Genomic DNA, 22,279 nt, shown 5'->3' with positions numbered 1-22,279 from the left:
GAAATCGGTGTCCCTCCCAAGTGACTGGGAGAGAAAGGGGCTATTTATGCCCACATCTGTGCAGCAAAAATCCGCTTTTTTTTCCCTGGACCAAGCTGAACCCCTCCCCGCCATGAAAACAATTGAAATACCAGGTTTCATCGTGAACAGTTGTGGCCATTATGCTAGTTGCTCCTTCCGCAGGAGGCTGAGAAATATTTTTTCCCTCACCACCAACAGGAGGTGGGGGGTTTTCACCTTCCCCGCAGTGGGTTGGGGGTATAATGGGGAGTTAAGTTATGAGATCGCAACTCGTTAGGTAAGCTGGGGGGAGCTGTCCAGTGCAGGTACTCCATCGGGAATGGATATGGTGATCAGACAGAATGGACTGGGAAAGGATTTAAAGGTAGTATTCTTTAAAGGACCAAAAACGGCAGGGGTGGGAGGGTGTCCACCTACGAGCAATAGTTCCCCCTTAACTCTCATTCAAAGGAAGGATTGGTGAGGTCCCAGCAGTGGGTACACTGGAGAGCAGGATGAGTAAGGGAAAGGGCTGCCAGCAGCCCCTTAAGTATATGCAAATGATTATGGAATTACCTCCACTGCATAGTTTTATCTGCCGGACACTCCCAGACATTTAGAAACAAAGTGCAGCATAATTAAACCACATTCAGTCTCCAGTCCTTCTTCTAGCATAGCTGGACAATGAGGACAGTTGTCTGTAAACCAGATTGGAGTAGTCACAGTATCAAGTACCTCAATGCATACATCTCAGCTGTGCCTGGCTTTGCATCACACATTTTCCTACTCTTCCTCTTAAATCCGGTGCTGCATGCCAATCCCTGAGACTAGATTTCAAAATCAGAAAGCAGGGCTCAAAATACCAACACTTTTCACTGATAGGCGTCAAGGAACTATACAAAGAAAGGGACGTGCAAAGCAATGGTGGGGTGAGAGTTGTATGCTTCCACTTACGGAATGCTCATTTACTGGACACAAAGGTTTGGTGGAGACAGCCCCAGGTACTGGAATGGGGTTGGGGTAGAATCTTGCTGAAGTTTTCCTGCTGGTTTTGTTTTTCTTGCATTGTTTCTTTAAATAAATGTCAAAGGTGCTCAGCGTAGCAGACAGGTATTGTAGATGGCAATAAATAAATTCATTTTAAATAGGAATACTTGTGGCACCTTAGAGACTAACAAATTTATTTGAGCATAAGCTTTCGTGGGCTACAGCCCACATTAACTTGGGTTTGAATAGAGACTGGGAGTGGTTGGCTCATTACACATATTGAATCTATTTCCCTATGTTAAGTATCCTTCTTGTCAGCTGTCTAAAATGGGCCATCTTGATTATCATTACAAAAGTTTTTTTTCCTCCTGCTGATAATAGCTCATCTTAATTAATTAGCCTCTTACAGTTGGTACGGCTACTTCCACTTTTTCATGTTCTCTGAATGTATATATATCTTCTTGCTATCCATTCTATGCATCCGATGAAGTGGGTTGTAGCCCACGAAAGTTTATGCTCAAATAAATTTTTTAGTCTCTAAGGTGCCACAACTATTCCTTTTTGCAGATACAGACTAAGACGGCTGCTACTCTGAAACCTGTCATTTTAAATAGACTCTCACTGTATATTATTTTCAACTGATTTCAATTAAAATGAAGCTATGACCACAGAGGATAGAACAGCGTCAGGACAGAACTCGGGCCAAATTCTCAGAGCGTGTCTAAATTCCATTGGTTACAATGTGAGTAAGGCACATAAATAGGATCTGGGCTTCAGTGTCTCACAGAAACCCCCAAGTTCAGAAATCACCTCCATCTTTCCATTCCTTGGGCCAGGTAAAGCTAGGAGCCACCACCAACACAACACGTCAGCGTTCCATAGGCCCCAATTCAGAAAAGTTTTTAAAAGACCTGCTCTATGTTAAGCATGCGCTTAATTCCCATTGATTTCAATAGAACTGAAGCACCCTCCCAGGGCATGAGTGTACCATGCTTACACTCCAATCCAGGGATATGCAGACTCATTCAAATCTGCAGGACTTCTTATTTGAAGAATGGTGTAAAACAATACAGTATAAGGAACAGGGAAGAAGAAGAGGGACTAAGTGGTTCAAAGGCAGGGACTGGGCAGCTCAAGAGGCTGCAAATGGGATATGGAGCTTTTCAGTGCTCCATCACCAATTTCAATCCTGCCCAGCTCAATAGTGAGGGAAAGTCATCGCCACCGAATGGCTATTGGGTGCCCTTTGTGACACAAGTGGCTCATAAAATCACAGAAATGTAGGTCTGTAAGGGACCCTGAGAGATCAGCTAGTCCATCCCCCAGTGAAGCAGGACCAAGTCAACCTAGACCATCCCTGACTAGGTGTTTGGCCAACCTGTTCTTAGAAGCCTCCAACGACGGGGACACCAAAGCCTCCCTTGAAAGCCTATTGCAGGGCTTAACTATATTCTCAGCCCAGCTCTTAGGGTATGTGTACACTGCAATTAGACACCCGCTTCTGGTACCGTTCCAGCTGACTCAGGCTCACGGAGCTCGGCTCATGGAGCTATTTAATTGTGGTGTACACGTTCATGCGACAGCTGCAGCTCAAGCTCTGGGACTCTCCCACCTTCCAGGGTCCTAGATCCCAGGCTCCAGCCCAAGCCTGAATGTCTGCACTGTAGTTAAACAGCCCCACAGCCCGAGCCCCGAAAGCCCAAGTCACCTGGCACCGGCCGGCTGCGGGTTTGTAATTGCAGTGTAGACATACCCTTAGAGAACCAGCACACATATTCAGACCCACAAAAATGCACAATTCTCCATACCAGAGAGGCTGAAGGCTGAATGGTCATGGAGGCTGAAAGACCCTCTCACCCCTATAATTAAACTCCCCTGGTCAAAGTTTGATGCATTATATGTACCAAAGACCTGTAATTGTCCTATGCATAAAGGATTTTGCTCTGTGGACTAGGACTCAGGAGATGTAGGTAAAATTCACAGTTCTGCCACAGTCTCCCTGTGTGATCTTGGGAAAAATCACTTAAAATCTCTCCATGCCTCAATTTCCCCATCTGTAAAATGGGGACTTCCCTTCTCCCACCCATCTCCTCTCCTCACAATGTAGAATGTCAACTCTTCAAGGCAGGGACTGTCTATTCTGTGTTTGCACAGTGACCAGCACAATGGAGTCCCAATCTAAGTTGAGGTCTCTAGACGTTAAGTCAATACCAAATAATAGCAGTAGTAACTTGGTTTACTAATTTGGCTCCTTCCATAATTACTAAATTTGCATTTTATTAAAGTGTTAGACAGACAAGGCCTTTCGTTTTCAGTTTTTATTGGTTTTTCACAAAACGTTCCCAGGTTTTACAAAAGCTAGCCTTTGTTGTTTTTAAACCAATTTTCACCCAAGTTTTGGACTACGAAAGCACATTAGGTAGATGTGTTTATGAACTGTGCTGCTTCCTGCATCCCCAGTGTCCCACCTGGTTGATGTGGAGAGACTATTTTCTAGGACTGCAGGAGAGAGAGCCTTAGAAGAGATAATTTGAAAAAACTGCTGAGAGTCTACAGTACTTAGATCTTTTGGAATTTATACTGAAGCCCCTTATATCAAGTGTAACAACATGAAACTATTTTTAAAAGAAAATAAAAAATAAAGGCTCAAACTGCTTTTACTTTCAATATTCTTATTTTTCTCTATTGGTTGTTTTTTGTTCTGGCATCCTGTCCCCAAATATTAACCTCAATATTTACCCAGAAAACTGTTAAGTTAATTTTTTGCACTGATTTTCATCTTTTTTTTTTAATTTTTGTAATAAACACTGATAAATTTCAGAGAAATTTTAAACAAAATAAAACCCAGAAATAAAAGGCCTTATACGTATGGGACTCAGAGCAAAAAATCAGTAAACTTTTTGCTGAGAGCAGTTAATTCTTTCTCAAATCTGTGCATCAGGGATGCAAGTAGCATGTTCCCACAAACTTTCACTACAGATCACCAGATGAGAAAATACATACGCCTGTCTGTGTTGTCACATGCCACAAAAAAACAGAAAGGAAAATAAGTGAGTCGGCCCAGGCCTGAGGACAAACTGTTTAAATAAAGGAAAACAACAAAGATCAGGAGAAACAGGGGAACTTGCAAAAAAGAAAAGTAAAGGGTCCTTAACCAGCAGGGACCTAATAAGACTAAGTAGAACTTATTTCATAATAAGTTCAACAGAAATTAGGAGAAAAAATTGGAAAATTCCAGTAACATATTCCTTTCTCATCCTAGAAAACAGTTTTAGAAATTTGTAAGATATTGTACTCTAGGAATGGGGAAAAAATTAGACTTCAAAGTCCCAATTAGGCTATGTTTTGAAATCCTCTATAACTAATATACGGGCTTTTTGTCTGTATTCCTTAACTCAGATTTGTTCTTACTCTTTTCTGAGATTTTTTTATACGAAAGGGTTAAGACATAACTGAATTACAAAGAAATGGTCAAGGGGAGGAAGAGAGACGGCCCAAAAGAGAAAAATATTAAAATTAAGGACCTGAGGAGTAGTAGTGTAAGGCCGCACAATGCTGTTTTTGTTTCATAGGTCCTTCTGAGCTTCCCCAGCATTCACAAGTCAGTGAAAAACAAATGAAGCAGCTGTTGTCAACAGGAAGAACAAAGATTTCAATGACACAAGCTCCTCTTGTCGGGGAGTCTGGTTAATATCCAACTAAAAGCATATTCAGAATTGGTTCCTGCAGTTCAAAAATATCAAACCAAGTGCTCAACACTAGCTAGTTCATGCAATCTTAGCGGCATGCAAGATCATTTTCCACTACGTTTGTTACCCTTTGGGGACAATTAACTATTATCAAAGTTTTTTAAAAGAGCCCAAGCGATATTTCAATGACCTCCTGTGTTTTACATGACTTACTTGATAATTTGTTTCATTTTCCCTAGCTGATTACTGGGGTAACGTGTGCACAAAATACCTTTAAAATTATTTACCAAAAAACCTATACTAGTATCTTGTGCTCCTTCCCATGATCTTCCAACTGTTCACTATATATTAAAAACAAATAGATCAGCTGTAACAATTTTAAGCCTCCCTCTTCTGCATGCCTCTATGTGTAAGTGTTTTGCAAACTAAAGCCTAAAATATAAGAAAGATGTTCCAAAACTGGAACTGAAGTACAATTTTTGGGATATATACAGTAGAACTTTAATCTTCCTACCCCACCAAAACAACGCTTTACTTGGATTTTCCTCTCTCTTTGTCTTAGACCACTATAGCAATTCATTTTGTTCAGGACATAGTAAGCAATAGACCCTAAAAATGAAGCCAACATCTCTTGAAGACAGAGCAAGTCAGGTTATTATAACCACAGCATGCAGCACAGTCAGAGCACGTTATCTCTGCATTGCAACTAGGTGTCCATAAGCTCAGAGGAGCAAGACTACTCAGGCTGCCCCTACACTCAGACAAACCAGTCTATGTCTGAATCTATCTATTAATTTTGGTGCTCTGCTTTGTCCATAACAGCAAACAGATTCTGCCACTTTTACTTATGCTGAACAGTACTTAACGCCACAAGAAATCCCACTGAAATCAATGGGAATATGCACAGTAAAGGAAACTCAATGGGATGGTGAGGCAGAATCTGGTCCAAATAATTTAAAGATGGAAACCGCCTAGTACCTCTGCCAACGTATCTCCCTGAAAACTCAAGTTTATTCCCTTCTGTACATTTACCAGTGCTTTGTCCCAAGTGATGCAGCTTCCACCAGTTCCCTTAGGCAATGCCAGTCTGATAACTCTGGCTGCCAGCAAGATTGTCCTGATATTCATCATAAACCTCTTCTTTCTTAATTTTGGCCCATTACTCCTAGTCACATCCCCTTTCTTCACAGGTCAATCCCTTTCCTCGTCTCTGAAATCTGTCTAGTTTGTCAGCAGCTTTCTGATAATGAAATTCCCACACCTGAATGCAACATCTCCAGGTGTAGACCTGTATAAAGAGGAATTATCATTTCACTTCTCATAATATGATGTGCCTCTGGGCCTGCAACTCAAAATGGCATTGACCTTTTGGGCTGCCAGGTAATTTCAGATATAATTTGCCATCTTCCATCACTCTAAGTCTCTTCACTATTGCTGTTTTTTTAGGTTTCTCCCACCATCTGAACATCTGTATTTTGCTTTATCTCATCCCAGACACATTAGCTTGCATTTTCCCAAATTGAATTTTGTTTTCTTATTTTTGCTACTGATTCTAAAGTCTTTAAATGCCACTGTAATATTTTTCTGTCTTCGTATACAAAACCTTCCTGTTTAGAGTCATTTGCGAATTACATTAATAAGCCTCACTTCAAGATCATTAATAAAATTATTAAATAAGATCAAGCCTTTCAGGAGATCCCTTCTTTTATTTTTGTCACTATTACTCACCCACCCACACACACACACAGACACACACGCTTATTAGCATGCATGCATATTGTCCCTATTCAGCAAGGTACTTAAGCACATAACCAATCTGAAATATGTGAGCAACATCATGCCTTCAATAGAACTATTCAATGTGTTTAAAGTTAGGCATACGCTTAAATACCTTGCTGAACTGAGACTTAAATTCTTATTTCACTTTATGGAGTGAGCTAAGTACAAACACACTGTCAGTTTCAATGCAGAATATGTAAAGCACAGTATCCGTTTTGGAAGCACGCCAATGATGCTGCAGCTGCATTATGGGAAGCCCTGTACTTCTCTGCCAGTCTATTTTGATTGCAACGATTACTCTACAAACTCTCAATTACTTTCATTTAAACAAAAGCCTGGGATTCGCTGCACAGGCCAAATCCTGCTTGCCCTATTTACAGCAATACTTGCATGAGGAAACCAGGCAGGATTTTAGCCTGAAGAGTAATTCATATTACTGTAATCTTTCAGTGAGAAACCAGAGTAGACATAACTCATGTAAACCAGGAAATGGAACTTTTATGTCAGTAGATACTTACTCAGATTGTTTAATTTCAATCAAATACTGTACGGTGTGAGATCACTGCTTCAATTTCAAAGTTATTTGATCTTATTATTGCCATCTACTCTGCAAACACATCAGCTGAAATGCAGAAACTGAGTTGAGATGAATTCAAAAGCGGTTTAAGATGCTAAAAAGGTAGAAAAATATGGCCCTGATTCTGGTCCCATTGAAGTCAATGGGAATTCTGCCACTGACTTCAAAGAATGGGAACCCTTTGTTTGAGCTGGATACAACTACAAATATCGTTTCAAAGCCTGCATCCGAAAAACTGCCTATTAAATGAGTAGAAATAAAAAGAGATATTAATAACAATTTATTTTAAAATAGACACCAGTTCCTTCTGTACAAGCCTACAAGAAGCCAAGTCAAAGCCTCTGGGTTTTCTCTGCAAGGATTGATGACATCAGAAATATCTACAGCAAGGAAGGAAGGAAGGGGAAATCTCTGCTCTGCTTTAGCTGCTTCTGATATCCTGCAGCTACAGAAGGAGAATCATGGAAAATTAAGTTCAGGCTTTGGCAGTTAAAAAGAAGAGGAGATGGTTTTCAAATATTTTATTTAAAAATGTAATTGGGAATCATTTTTTTTAAAAACTCTAGGGGTCACACATTTGGGCAGAAGCAGCCAGGGTTTATATTGGCATCAACTGACATAAAACCAGGCACACGTCCTGGAGAGCCCCCAGTCTGCTGGGGGAAAGGGAAGATTCTGTGTCACAAAGTGAATGCAACCTCCATCTCCACCAGGAGGCCCATTAGGGACCAGCACAGTGCAAAACATGGATAACGGTAGCTGGGAAGGAAGCAGTCAGAACAGATGGGGTTCAGTGCACGCCACCAGATGGGCTCCTGTGGATCCCTCAACAAGAATAAAAACTGTCCCTTATGGACAGATAGTCCAATGTAGGGCAAATGGCAATTTACACCTCCTTGTGCCAATCTGCTGAATCTGGAATGAATGGTTCAACGCCACTAGTTTACACCAGGGACAAGCTTGGCCCTAAATGTAGATTCTGTAACTGCTCCAAAAGCAGCAAAGAATCCTGTGGCACCTTATAGACTAACAGACGTTTTGGAGCATGAGCTTTCGTGGGTGAATACCCACTTCCTCAGATGTAATGGAAATATCCAGGGGCAGGTATATATATGTGTGCTAGCAAGCAAGCTAGAGATATTTCCATTACATGCATCTGAGGAAGTGGGTATTCACCCACGAAAGCTCATGCTCCCAAACGTCTGTTAGTCTATAAGGTGCCACAGGATTCTTTGCTGCTTTTACAGATCCAGACTAACACGGCTACCCTCTGATAACTGCTCCAAGTTATTGATCAGTTTTTGGTTTCAATTCAATTCACCTTTAAATTAAAAAGAAACAGGAATCATCAAATAGAAACACTCAGGTAAAACTCATAACTATTCTGCTGACCTCCTTTGCTCAGGGATGAATTTCACCCTCTCTGAATTTAAGTCCCAATGTAGCTGTTTTCATGGTGGCTTAAGTGGTGCAGAGGCCTCATGCCTTCTGCACAGGTGTGAATTTCACCCTGAGCTCTTAGTTATGCATAACACAGTGCTTCGTATTTACAGATATCAAGATCCCTAGTCACATCTCCTTTAAGCACACCAGGTACCTACCCCCCAAAAAGTTAATCTGGGTACAAACATCATTTTGCATACCATCAATATTGTGATGAAGAAGTATTTTGTATGCAGTAAGTTGTATCACTACACTGCCACATCATCTGACACTGCCACATCAGCCTGCTTCATGCTGCTATCTAAAAATGTACCACTTCGTAAGAAATGCCACACTATAAATCTACAGGCAGTATTTTGTGGGTATCTAACAAACTACAGCCAGCAGCCAGATATGGAGAGAACAAAAATATGTCCTGGCATTAATCCAACAAAACCAGAGGTTTGCCAGCCGATTTGGATTTATTTTAAGAATTTTCTGCAGCTCTCAAGCTCCATATAGATGTTGCCGTACTTATAAAAGTTTTTAATTCATCAGCCTACAAAAATTAAAGATTGTGTAAGTACCAAACAGCAAAAACAAAGGGGAAACGACTGTATTCCCCCCATCCACGTAGGAAACAACTCAAGGCAAGTTAAATTACAAAATGAACTTAGTCTGATATTTTGTGGTACTTAATCTATATAACATTTCTAATTCCATTACAAAGAACTCCAGAAGACAGCAGGCAGATTGCTGCTACATTAGGAAGTAACATTAGATCCACTACATCAGGAATTACTGGGAGGTATCCAGCAATAGTCTGAGCTGTGCCAATGGAAAGTCAAGAGTTCAAATATGTACATTTCTTTCATAGCTGTCAGTCCTCTGACTTGCCATGTACTGCTTATCTTTAGGCCAAAACCTGTGACTTTTTCTCCTATGCAAAGTTATAGACGTACGTGTTATAGCTGGATGACTTTTCCAAAGTGGTGCTACGTAGAATCTGTACAGATTTTAATCTACAGCTTGTATTTCCTCTGAACACTGCTGGAAAGAACTGCCCTGCAGTTAGGTACTTTGTCTGCCTTGCAATTACAATATGGCATATTGTCTTCTGCTGTGACACTTCACAGCCCAACAAGCCCTTCCCTTAACAACAAAAATACACCATGTTCAAATACTTTACACTGTTTTAATATAGATCAATAAATATTCCGTGCATTTCCTGTTCAACTGGCATAGTGTCAGGCTAGTACTAGATATGGTGGTGATTAGATACAAGTTCAGGATTTCCTGTGTTTTGGCCACATTGTAGGCGTAAGTTACCACTCCATTACTCCAGGTTTAAGCTAGTTAACGCATGCTTGGTGAGGAGGAGATACATTTTTAAACCTGATTAATTCATGCCGTCCTGATGATAAAATTGGTTTTCTCATAGCTCTGCGTGGTGTCAATTCATCTTAGCTGAGATCAAAATCTGTTTGGCTATGGCTGCTGCATTACACCACTGATATGCCAGCAAAACTCCACTGAAATCAATGGGAATTACACTGGAGTCACAGGCAAGCTGAACAGCTCTAACAAACTGACATCTCAGTTACGACAAATCAACATCACATACAGTTATGAAAAAGCAAATTTTATTATCAGGACATCATCATAACTGGATTACAAACTCATCCCTCTTCCCAAAACCTAATTCTCGGCATTTCTCCACCATTATAAAATAATGAAGGTTCCCTCTCACCCCCTGAAAGTATTTGAATCTATTCATTTGCAACTTTTCTCTTCCAAAGCATCGTTCAATATACAAAACAGATCTGCATCCACTGGTCAGCTATTAGTAGGACAGGGCAGTACCTGGGGCTAAAAAGAGCCAGGCTGTCAGTAAGCAGGGGAGAGCGGCCAGAGCCAGGCATGGCAGAAGTCCCCTGGGAGAAGAGGCAGTGGGAAGCTGGAGTAATGCAGGAAAAAAGGACAAAGCCCTGGCAGGCAGCGCTCCATTAAATGAGCACAGAAGAATCCTACCAAAGGTCCTGAAACAGGAGGGACTGGGAAAGGCAAAAGGGAAAATCCCCTGAAAGCTGTAACCCAGGGTGTTCTTGGGTTTGCAAAGTAAAACCATGCCTAGAAAGAGACTCTGGGTGTGAGAGTGGATTCTTCCTGGGTTGCAGATAAGCCAGCACCTTACACATCCTGATTCAGGGAAACATTTTAAGCACATGCTTCAGAGCCAGTGAAGCCCCCTAAGGCTGAACACTGGCTTAGTAACAGAAAGCTCATCCCAAACTCCTCTTTCCTACTGTAGTAGTTGTTCTCCTCCAAGGGTTAATGGTCTGGGAGTCTTCCCGCATTTACAGTGTAAAGACCTGACAGCTAATTATAATCTCCACACAGTTCTGATTCCTGATGAGCATGGTAGCATTAAACAGGAAACCTAAGTACAGGAAATTAAGTTTAAGCAAAAGTGATTTTAAAAGACTAGGGCATCTCTGAATTTGGGAGGTGGAGATCTCAAGGCTGTAGAAATAACATCCAGCCAGTGACATCTAGAATAAGGCTTGTTTAGCCATGATGTTGTTAGAAGACTGCTGCAGTTGTTAAATTAGTGCCTCCTTTTATCATTACATGTTGAGCAGTGGTACATATCCTGACACATAATTTTAATAATAGTTTGTAAGTGTCACTGATAATGTAAGAGGTTTAACAATGAGCCCAAAGATTATCCAGAAGAAAGCATCTTAAATCCTATTAAAGAATAGCTAATCTGCATAAAACTTATGACAAGCCAGACCTTTTCAGGGTTTACTAATCTACCTGAATATTCATTTTTAAAGCACCATCCAAATCAGTTTGGACACAGATGACTATTTAAAGTCCATTCCAAAGCTGTAAAACACACCAGCGAAATAACACAAGGAAGAAAAATAGAACTGCCTTTAGCCAAAACCCCACACAATTAAATTCAGCATCAGTGGATATAGTTCAGACAAGATACAGAATAAAGCTTTCACCAAATACTTACTGGCCACTTTTATGTAGGACGGGGGCTGGACAGAGCATAAAACTGGATTCCACCGTTACTGGTTTTTCATCTGAAAAAGAAAACATCACATGAGCTAAACATATTGCACTGTAGTCACATGAGAAGCTGACATGTCTGAATATGATGCAATCTAGTTTTCTTCAATTAATTTTGGATATTGATTTGATTCAAAGCTGCCCTGACTTGTAAGTTATTAAGGCCCCAATTCAGGAAAGGACTTGTGTTTAAATCCACAGGACAACACATATGCCCAGGCTTTAAGTGCCACTGACTGCTTAAAGTTAAGTGTGAGCTTTAGTGCAGTCCAGGAGAAGGACACTTTCTTGAACTGGGGTTTAGTGAGAAAGTGTTTTTAATAATATTGACAGTCTCACTACTAATTAGAAGATGAAGGGCAGGTTCTTATAAGCAGGCCTTTACTGCTAATTTCTATCCATTATAGCCAGTGACCATTATTACAATAACTTACAATTCTGTAGCATTTCTCATTCTGAAGGCTCCCGAAGCTCTCTCCAAAGCATGGCTGCTTTACCGATAGCTCAGAGTTAACTACCATAATGTCAGGCTATGCCCTGCCACTCTGCGGGTGTGAAAGGTGGGAGGACACAAGGAGCCCTTGCACAGCAGCAGGAAATGAGTGCAGTCCTTCCACCCATTCTCTGGGGTACAAGACACCCCAAAAGAGGTGGGAGGGGTCAGAGAGGAAGGCAATTGTCCCACCCATCCCCGTACACACTGGCCTATGCTACTCTCTAAAGGGCAAAAGGAGCTCTCCCATCATGTGTACCACAGGACTCTGGGAGGAGGTCTGACACCTGGAGGCAAAGTCCCTCTCATAACTCAACCTGGGCTGGGCTGTTCTGGGACTGCGCCTTAAAGACACAACTCAGCACACAATCAGGAAATCACCTATCTGCAGGAGTAAGCTCTGAGGCAACTCCATCCTGTAGATAAATAAAGCCAAATATGCAAATGGCTTAGAGATGGCTGAGGAAGCTGTTGCTAGGTCGTGGGAGATGTACGTTACATCTGGATGTGGTACATTCTGCACCAACTGCTCATGCCAGAACTGGGGCTAGCTGCAAAGGGCAGGGGGGAGGCAGGCTTCACACATGGCCATATGCTTTTGTCTTAAGGTTACATTTTATAGTTTAGTAATAGTAGTAGTAGTAGTATTACAGCTACACTTCGTTTCAGCATTTGGTAATAATTCTCTACAAACGTTAGAAAACAAACCGCCAAATCTAACATCTAAAACCAAACAAACCTACAAAATTATTGTTTGCCCCAAGGTCATTCCTACAGGCAACCCTAATGTAGGAAGCCGGGGTGTGTGCCACACAAACAGGGCTCAGATCTACCACGACTATTCACCCTGATCAACACTTACTCAAGTGTATAGTCTCATCCCCTTTCATTAGGCTTACGAGTAGCGGGAGTTTACTGGGAGGAGGAAACCCACTCAGTACCCTTCACAGGGCTGCCTTCCTCCTCTTCTTGCTGCCCATACTCAAAGCATCTTCAGCCCATGTTAGGGTTTTGTCGTTCTTTTCTGCTTGTGTTCTGATATAAAACTACCCTGCCCCTGGCAACGTGGCAGCATCATGCAGCACACCACCAAGCCACTCCAGTATCTGGTGTTGGTATTTACACCAGGGCAAAGTTGGTGTAAAATACTATCATTCTGGTTTAGTAGTGTTTTGCATCCACTTTGCAGTAGTGTAAATGACCGAACAAGGTGCGGTGCATCAGAGAACCAGGCCCCTAGTGCCTAATGTTACTGGCCTATAATTCTAGAAAAGCTAATAGCATCTGATCTTATGCGTCAGTGGCACTTCTGCCATTGCATGTTGGTAATAGCATTATTAGTAATACATGCTAAAACGGAGGAAAGTCTGTAATATTATTGCTATTTTAAATGGGTAAACAGAGACATGGAGAGGTTAGGTGAATTGCCTGTAGTCGCAGAACAAGTCAGTGGCAGAGACAGGAATAGAACACAGGAGTCCTAACCACTAGGAAGCTGGTCTACGTGTAGATGCCAATATCTATATCCAAAGTACTCATATTTCCAAAACCTTCAGATATTTCTCCCAAATCTGAAATGTGTATAAAGAATAAATAAAGTCAATTTTGTTCCTCTGCAACTACAATGATCTAAATGTTTCAAATGTTCCCCGAGCCGTCTGGATAACTGAGTTTTACCAGAATACTGTAGCCATACGTGCAAGAATTACTCCACCCTCCTCTGAATTGTAGCCACTTCTGACCTAGATCACACAACTTGTTTATACTGTACAGTCAGAGCAAATCAGCACAAGTTAATGACAGGAAGTCAGAATGTCATGTTGAGTTGAAATGGAAGGACAATTTATATAGACAGAATGTAATTACCCAATTTGACTTTAGCCAGACCACCTGGGCTAGCACATTTACTCTTACAAACTGTTCTGTGAGACCTTTAACAAATGCACATGATCAGGACCTCATATCCTGAAGAGTGGAACAAATGTGATAGAACCACATTTGTGTACAGGAAGATGGGAATCTGGGGGAAAGTAAGTGCACTGTATAAATTAGAAACTACTCAAAATCCTTGTGTTTTATTCTATACGCCCACTCTTCACTCATTTTGCAATCACGGTTTATTTTTAAGGATATTTACTTCTTAAGGCAAGTATCGGAGTAGCCATGTTAGTCTGTATCCGCAAAAACAACAAGGAGTCTGGTGGCACCTTAAAGACTAACCAATTTATTTGGGCATAAGCTTTTGTGGGTTAAAAAACCTCACTTCTTCAGATGCAAAATCCATTAGCTATTCACTTTGGTTCCCGAACATCAAAAAGAGCAGACGTTTACTAGGAGGGCCCAGCCTGTAGTCATTTGTACCAGTACAAAGTGGGTGTAAAACATTACTGAATCAAAACAGAAGCCTTTTACATTTCCTTTGCACTGGTGCAAATGACCGCACACGATGAAGGGCAACAAAGAATTAGGCCCTGAGTGTTTTTCTGAAAATTTACATTCTCTTTCCCTTATAATTTGTTTAACTGAAGTTTCTAAGAGCTGTGTAGAATAAACTCTGCTCTCTCTCTCTCTCATTAAGAGCTCGTCTGACTATGGATCAGCTCCTGCAGTCCTTCACTCAGGCATCACGCCCACTGAAGTCAACTGGAGTTTTGCCTGAGTAAGAACTAAACACTGTAGGATCTGGCTAATTATGAATATTAATAAAAGCAAAAAATATAATGTAGAAAAAACTGTTCCCTTGGAACTGAAAAGGGTATATAGAAAGGTGTTTTTATCTGCAATCACCTTTTTTATACACAAATCCTAGAGGTGAAACTAGCGCATGAAGCCACTGCTATCCACACCTTATGGCTGTATGGAGTTCATTTTTCAAATTGCTAAGCAGAACTTCCATGCGCAGATCTAATTATTTGCTATAATTATTGGGAATTTCACAGCAGAACTCCAGCAGGTCACTTATGTCAATTATTTTTACACAAATTATGGCAATGTTAAAATAATTTTCATACCATTCCGTTAATCTTATGATGTACTCTCACGTGTGCATAATATTTGCACTACAATGCTCACATTACCTCTTACCATCAAAAGTGAAATAATTATTATATAACCCATGTAGGTCTATCCTGATGTACAATCAGTTAAAACTTGAATGCACTAATACATTCTGCAAAATCCTTTTTCCTCTCTCTGGTTGCTTTTCTTAGGCCTGGTCTACACTTAAAAGTTTTACCAGCATCATTATTTTAGTTGAGCGTGACTTTATTTATTTTTTTGGTTATAATCAAAATAGTTATAGCAGTAAAAGCCCTAATGTGAACACTGTTACATCAGCGTAAAGGTGCCTTATTCTGGTATAGCTTAGTCCGCTTCCTGAACTGGAATAAGTACTTTTATACTGGTGCTTATACTAATAAAGCTAGTACTTTTATGCTGGACTCTGTGCCAAAAGGGGCACGCATTTCCTGCATGAGACGTGTGGCTTAGCCACCTCCTTGAGCAGAACCACAGAGGTTCCACTGCCAGGCAGGGATGGCCAGTGTTTTTATAGGGAACTGGATTTCCTTCTCTGTACCTCAAACAGGTGACACTTTGACAATGACACCACAAGCCACCAATGTAACTCAAGTGTGACCTGGAACAACCATCTCTTGGGCTGAGAATGTGGGCCCATTCCTTAGCGTCTCTGCTGAGAGAGCCAAGAATGGATTGCCAATCAATGCAAGTTGTGGTGATGTTTTCTCCTATGTTTGACCTGCCCATTAGGACCCAAATTGACACCACCAACTTATTTCCTACAGGCTGCTGGATGGCCAGACATTAACAACAGCCTGTGGCTAATACCAACCTGGACTGGATTCAAATCACTGACAAGAGGCAAAAACACTTATACCCCATTACCAGTCCTCTGAGCCATCCCAGTTCCTTCCTTTATTATTTCACTTCATCCCTCCTCCCTTTCGATTTGCATAAAATAGAGAAGTAACAGAGAAAATTCACAGCAGTAAAAATAAATGTCTATGGCAGACACTTGTGGTGATTTATCCTGGATTCACTGCAGTTTACCTTAGACTTTGATACTTACTAATGGTTGTGCCATTTACATGGTAGGTGCAAGTAACACTCTCTTGTTTTCTGCCCAGTGTGAAGCCACTGCCTCTGAGGACAACATGAAACTCCTCTGAAAACATAAAATTATCAGCCTTTAGCGGGTGTGGCAGGAGCTAGGTTTATACCAGTCGAGTCTGAAGTCATCTAGCTACAAAAAAGGGACAGCACAGGCAGTAACACCGCAAACCTACTCATGCCACCTTGCTACAGTGCCCCAATGTGCCTCACATTTTACCTGGAGAGAGTCATCTGCAGTGACAGAGTAGTTTTGTTTCTATGCCTACAGGTCTTTGAAATGCATATGCCCACTTAGCAACTAAGGTGAGGCCATATTTCCATATTGCTCTGCAATGGAAAGGTCAACTTCATGGGTCTCAGCCCCACAAGCGAGATATTATGTAAAGCACAGCAAGCCTACAGGTTCTTATTAAGCTACTACAATATATGGTAGATGGGCCTGATACAAAACTCTTTGGAGTCAGTGGAAAGATTCCTGTTGACTACAGTGCACTTTGCATCAGGCCCTTTGAGAGCATCAGATATTGGCTGGCTTGAATTTGTTCTGAAAACTGGATGGTGATCACAAAGTTCTCTTTCAGTGACTAAAGAGTCTTTCTTTATTTAAACCATTGCTCTGAATCCAGTTAATCCAGTAACTTTTGTAATTTTTTTTTTTTTACAAAACAACAAAATAAAAAGATTTTGCAATAACCTTATTTTCCATGAATGCAAAGCATGTGTGGATTGTGAAATCAGAAAGAGGCAAAGAAAAAAAAACTTAGAATAGGTCAAACTCAGGGGAAATTAACACTTGCACTGCCTTTCAAGTCTGGGCTGCAATTTTGTGTAATTACTCTCTAGCATTTTAACATATATTTCTTCTAGTAATACATCATAATGGTCCCTTCTGACCTTAAAGTCTATGACTCTAAATCAGCAAATCGCTGTTTTCAGAATCATATGGAAAAAAGTTGAAAGCCCATGTCCATGGCATGGTAAACATTATTATGAATGTATGTGATTACACTTATCAGGACTTTAAAAATCAAAATGATCATAGCAGCTGTACATGGAGTTACATGTGAATATATCATTACCCTGAATGCAAGAGCAACAGTATAGCTTCCATGACAGATTCTGCTAGTCCCTTAGTGAAGGAAACTGATTTACTGTAATTCTGATTTCGTTTGACTAATTGCAAGGTTTCACAGAACTTATAAGCCCATCTCTAATTCAACTTCATTCACCACACATAGTGAATATCAGATAAACAAAGTTTTGTGACTATTTTTAACTTCTGAAAAAATAACTCTCTCATTGGATAGTTACAGTATTTGTTTACTGTAACATATTTCTGTGACTTGAAATGTAACTTGATCCATTTCATTTGATATGGAAAACTGTGTATACCTTTAAGGTGGAAAGTTGGGTAGTAAAATGCATGGCTTTGAGACTAGCATGATGGTTCAAAGAATGTGCAATCTATTGCCACATGAGTTTCTGGACTATGACTACAATGTGTTTGTACAGAGTCTAGTCCATGACTAGATTCCTAGATGCTATCTCAATACAAATAACTACTGATAATGGTAACAACAACATTGCTCAGTTTGTCATTCACTGGACAATATGGAGTTGCCAGACAGAGGATTGATAGTGAGAGCTGTCTGTCCATCCCTCAAAATTTTTCCACTGCATTTATCCTAGGCCGCAAGAGGCAGAGTTAGAGGAGAACCCTCCAAACGGGGAGGGAGAAGGAAGAACCCCATCTTTCCTTAATTCCTTTTCTGTCTAGGGGAGTTTTAGCTACACATTTTACACAAAGCGAAAAACAGCGCTATCATAATTATTTGTATATTATTTTCCATTTCTAATAACTTACCTCCCACGCAGACACTTGATGGTTCCAAATATAAAATCTCTGTGCATGACTGCTTCAGTATCTATGGGTGGAGAGGGGAGAAATTGGGGAGAGGAGAGAAGATCAAAATATGAATAAGCTTTCTAATTACAACATCAGAAACTGAGATTACTCCAAGAGTGAGACAAGAATGAACAATGCACATGTTTTTCACAAACGCAATGGGGCAGAGTGCTGGGAACCAGCAACTCAACCACCACTCTGGTCACTGTTTAAACCAATTAGGCCACAGGGACAGCCTGATTAAGGAGAGGAGTTCCTGATTACCGTATCAGATCATGATTGGGTAGCTAATGAGCTAACTGGCCCATTAACAAGGAGACTGGATCAAAGAGCACAGGACGAAAGTGCAGTGGGGAAAGAAGCAGACGAGAGAAAAAGTCCGACAGGCCCAGAGAAAAGGGAGTTCACTGGGATGAGACGCCTTTTCTTCCCCAACCTTTGAGAATGGGAACAGTGGGTCCCTTGTCACATGCATATATTTTTTAAAATGTACAGATTTCACATGCGTGTGCACTGTTAGAACACAATGGATGTTTCTGCAATAAAAATAGGGACCTGATCTTGCAAATTCTTACGCACCTGTTTATTCTGTTCTATTTCCTAAGCATTGTACCACAGGGACTAATATGTTAACTTTGGACTCTATTCAGAACAAATATTAATGTCTGGTTATGGCCTTGGAATTTCTGTGTAGCTTCCTAAATTTATTTCCCATGGACCCTAATCCTAATGTACAATCCAAAAGTGCATGATCCAAAGCCCAGTGAAATCAATGGGAATCTTTCAATGGGCTTTGGGTCAGTGTCAAAGCACATATACCAAGTTTTGGCATTAGTCCCCATGTAACGCAGAACAGGGATGCCCAGAGATCTCAAGTGTACTGGATTTTATGGGACATTTTGCATTTCAGCTGAACCAGGCAGCCTTTTCTGCTACACCAGCAAATCAACTAATGCTCACCCAAAGATGAGGGACAGAATGATTCACCTACAGAATGCTCTTAAACCTAGGGGAAGGTGCACTCAGCTGGCAGCCAGAAGACCAAAGTTTCTGATCTCACCTCTACTGACTGTTGTTTGATATTTCTGTGCATCTCAGAGTCCTTTTCATTAACTAATGCTTTGTGTGTGACTCACTTTTAGGATAAGGATCATTCTCCATTTTACAAATAAGTTGACTGACCAGGCTAAGCAAGATCATTAAACCAGAGCAAGGACTAAAACCCAGGCCTCTACTATAACAGACCCTAGTCTTACCCAACTGAACCACATGGCATACCTACAGCAAGTATGGCTATCCTGTTACAAGGCTGTTTGCAACTACCATGTTAACCATTAGACAACACTCCCCCTACCAGAGTCAAGCTCAGAACCCAAGATTCCCAATCTCCAGCATTCCACTAATGTCTAGCAAATACTTGTGTAAGATGCTGTCAAAATGTTTGTAGCTGGTCCACAACCAGGTAATTGTTCTCCTTTAACTCAGGTGGTAGAGATCAGTGCTAGCGTGTGACATGTACAGGTTCAAACACTACTGATGACCCACGAACAGCAGTCCTTCCATGATGGAATCTGATTTTCCAGTCTTCTTTTTAAAAATGTTTATTTAATTCATATCATGAAGAAAGCATCCTTAAAGCAGGTTTTATAAAAACAAGGATGTTCTGGCAATTCTGGCATGACATGCAAACAAAACACAGGTATCAGGCATGCTGGTCATTGTCACACATTTTGATTCCTTTTGTCACAAACAGGCAGGCTTAAAGGTGGACAGATATGGAAACACAGGTTTTTCTACATGCCCTGAAAGGATGACAAAAAAAATCACTCAAGTGAGCATGTTCAAAGAGAACATTCAGCCACATTGAGACAAATTTCAACATTTTTACTCCTTATTTCTGCCTGAGCTCCAAACATCATCATTCAAAGGCTGTGGATCATGAAAGATCAACAGTTCATTTTGCCTGTTTGTGAAAAGGACACATATAACCTTCCTGGCTATTTGCCACACACCAGGTTTTATCTCAGGAATGACAAACTTTTTTCTCTCTCTCTTTTGGCACATATAAAAACAGCATCGCAACCAACCTTTCTTGACCACGTGGCGAGGGCTTGAAAAGTTCACTTCCCAGTGGTATCAACCACTGTGCTCCCGTGTCAAGGAGCATGAGACACTATTCTAGTATCTCGCAGCCACAGATATTTCTTTTGCAGGAAATGGTCCTGGAAGTTCTTTACATTCCAGCCATATAAACCCACTGTTACCTAGTCTACATCCATCTACACTTAAAATGCTACAGCAGTGTAGACACTTACTGTAACAACAGGAGGGGCTCTCTTTTTGCTGAAGGTAGTGCACCTCCCTGAGAGGTGAATTCTTCCATCTGCCTACTGCTGTCTCTATAGAGGGCTAGGTCTCACACCCCAGAGAAAGGTAGCTATGCCAACATAACTTTTCAGTGTAGACCAACCCCTAGTTCTTATTCCATGAGACAAAGCCCCAGCCAGCTCATGAGCAGGCACCATGCCCATCCATCCATAAGCAGCCAAAAGATCACAAAAGAGTCCAAGGTATTGAGTCTTTGACCCTATGTTTAACTGAATCATAAACCTAGCTCTGACATGGGCCCAACATTAAAGGGGAGGTTTTGTGACAGCATACAACAAGCCTGCCAAGTCACGCGGATTTGGTAATATCTTTTATTGGACCACCTTCAGTTGGTGAGAGAGACGAGCTTACACAAAGCTCTTCTTGACCTGAACAAGTCTCTCTAATATCCTGGGACCAATACAGCTACATTGCATGAGTCAGGTGGATGTCATTCAAATACAGTCTTCTCAACACCCAATTTTTTTTTGACCCCTCAATGGTAGATTAAGAGGAAACACCAAGAGTAAGGCAGTCAGAAGTACAAGTTGGTTCTGACAGGCTAAGCAGGATTACAGTCATGGAAGTGGAGGAGCATATCAAGCCTCCAACATGTTTATATGTTGCAAGGAATAAACCTATACACTTGGCCCTCATTACTACAGTATCTAAGCACCTCACAACCACTAATTGATTTTATCATCCTCACAACAGCCCTGTGAGGTAGGGAGGTACCATCTCCAAGTACCAGAGACGCAACAGGGGCACAAGGTAGATTAAATAACCTGCCCAAGTTCTGCCTGACTAGGAATTGAACCCAGCCTTCCTGAATCCTAGTCTGGTGCCATCTTCACTCAGTCATACTGTGTAGCAATTTTCTCAGTGTGTAGCCAGTTAATCTCATCCTCTTAAATCCAATATACATTTTAATTGGGTTTCACAGTTGTGTAACAGTACATTTGGCAAGGAAGACCTCCAGTTTTGTTCAATGATTAATATTCATTACAGCAGCCAAAAAGCTGCTCTAGCTTACGCCAGCTGCCAGGGGTCCTAAGGGACCTGTTACAACAGCCAAGGATTGTCAGAGCACACCAAAGCTCCAGCCACACCCACTAAACTGGCTGCAGGCAGGCAGAGTGATGCAGGAAACGCAACACTGGCTCTATACCATCAGAAGAGTCTCATTGCTGGTGATGCTTCTATGCTGGCTGCCCTGGCTTTCACGCTTTGTAAAGTGACTGTTGCACAGGGAAGAATCTGGGTCTCTTTTTTTTTTTTTTTTCCAATACAGAGCCATCAAATTAAAAACATATTTGGTCCCACAATAGCAGCAGCAAGCGCGTGAACGCTTCCAACTCCATTCATCTCCATTCTTCCTCCTACTAACTCTGCTCACCTCACCCAGGTGTCAACTTGAAAAGGTGGAGACCATTTAAATGGGAATATTATTAAGTATGGGCATTTTTCCCATACTCTTTTTAAAAATGTGAGGAAATTAAATAGAGCATGGTATTCCTTCAGTTAAAAATTCACAATAAAAGCACTGTTTTTTCTAATAAGGAAACTTACTCTCATGAGTAGGCCTATTTAAGTCAATTGGACTATTCAGCCACTTAAACACATGTTGTCAAGTATCAGAGGGGTAGCCGTGTTAGTCTGGATCTGTAAAAGCAGCAAAGACTCCTGTGGCACTTTATAGACTAATAGACATTTTGGAGCATGAGCTTTCGTGGGTGAATACCCACTTTGTCAGATACATGTGCATGTATCTGACGAAGTGGATATTCACCCACGAAAGCTCATGCTCCAAAACGTCTGTTAGTCTATAAGGTGCCACAGGATCC

General features: G+C 41.1%; 1 protein-coding gene across 2 annotated transcripts in view; it reads right to left on the bottom strand.

Annotated features, from left to right (window-relative positions):
- The window catches only part of ANTXR2 (ANTXR cell adhesion molecule 2), a 166,498-nt gene that overhangs the window by 109,653 nt on the left and 34,566 nt on the right, over positions 1 to 22,279 (bottom strand). For both annotated transcript variants that reach the window (XM_030565101.1, XM_030565102.1), the window contains exons 8-10: positions 18,027 to 18,087; positions 16,119 to 16,214; positions 11,483 to 11,552 (exon numbers count right to left, since the gene is read on the bottom strand). In XM_030565101.1, coding sequence (XP_030420961.1) covers positions 11,483 to 11,552; positions 16,119 to 16,214; positions 18,027 to 18,087 — 227 coding nt within the window. The remainder of the gene's footprint in view (positions 1 to 11,482; positions 11,553 to 16,118; positions 16,215 to 18,026; positions 18,088 to 22,279) is intronic.

Source organism: Gopherus evgoodei, chromosome 5 (assembly GCF_007399415.2).
Source record: "Gopherus evgoodei ecotype Sinaloan lineage chromosome 5, rGopEvg1_v1.p, whole genome shotgun sequence".
NCBI lineage: Eukaryota > Metazoa > Chordata > Testudines > Testudinidae > Gopherus > Gopherus evgoodei.
This window is presented reverse-complemented; position numbering and strand designations above follow the sequence as displayed.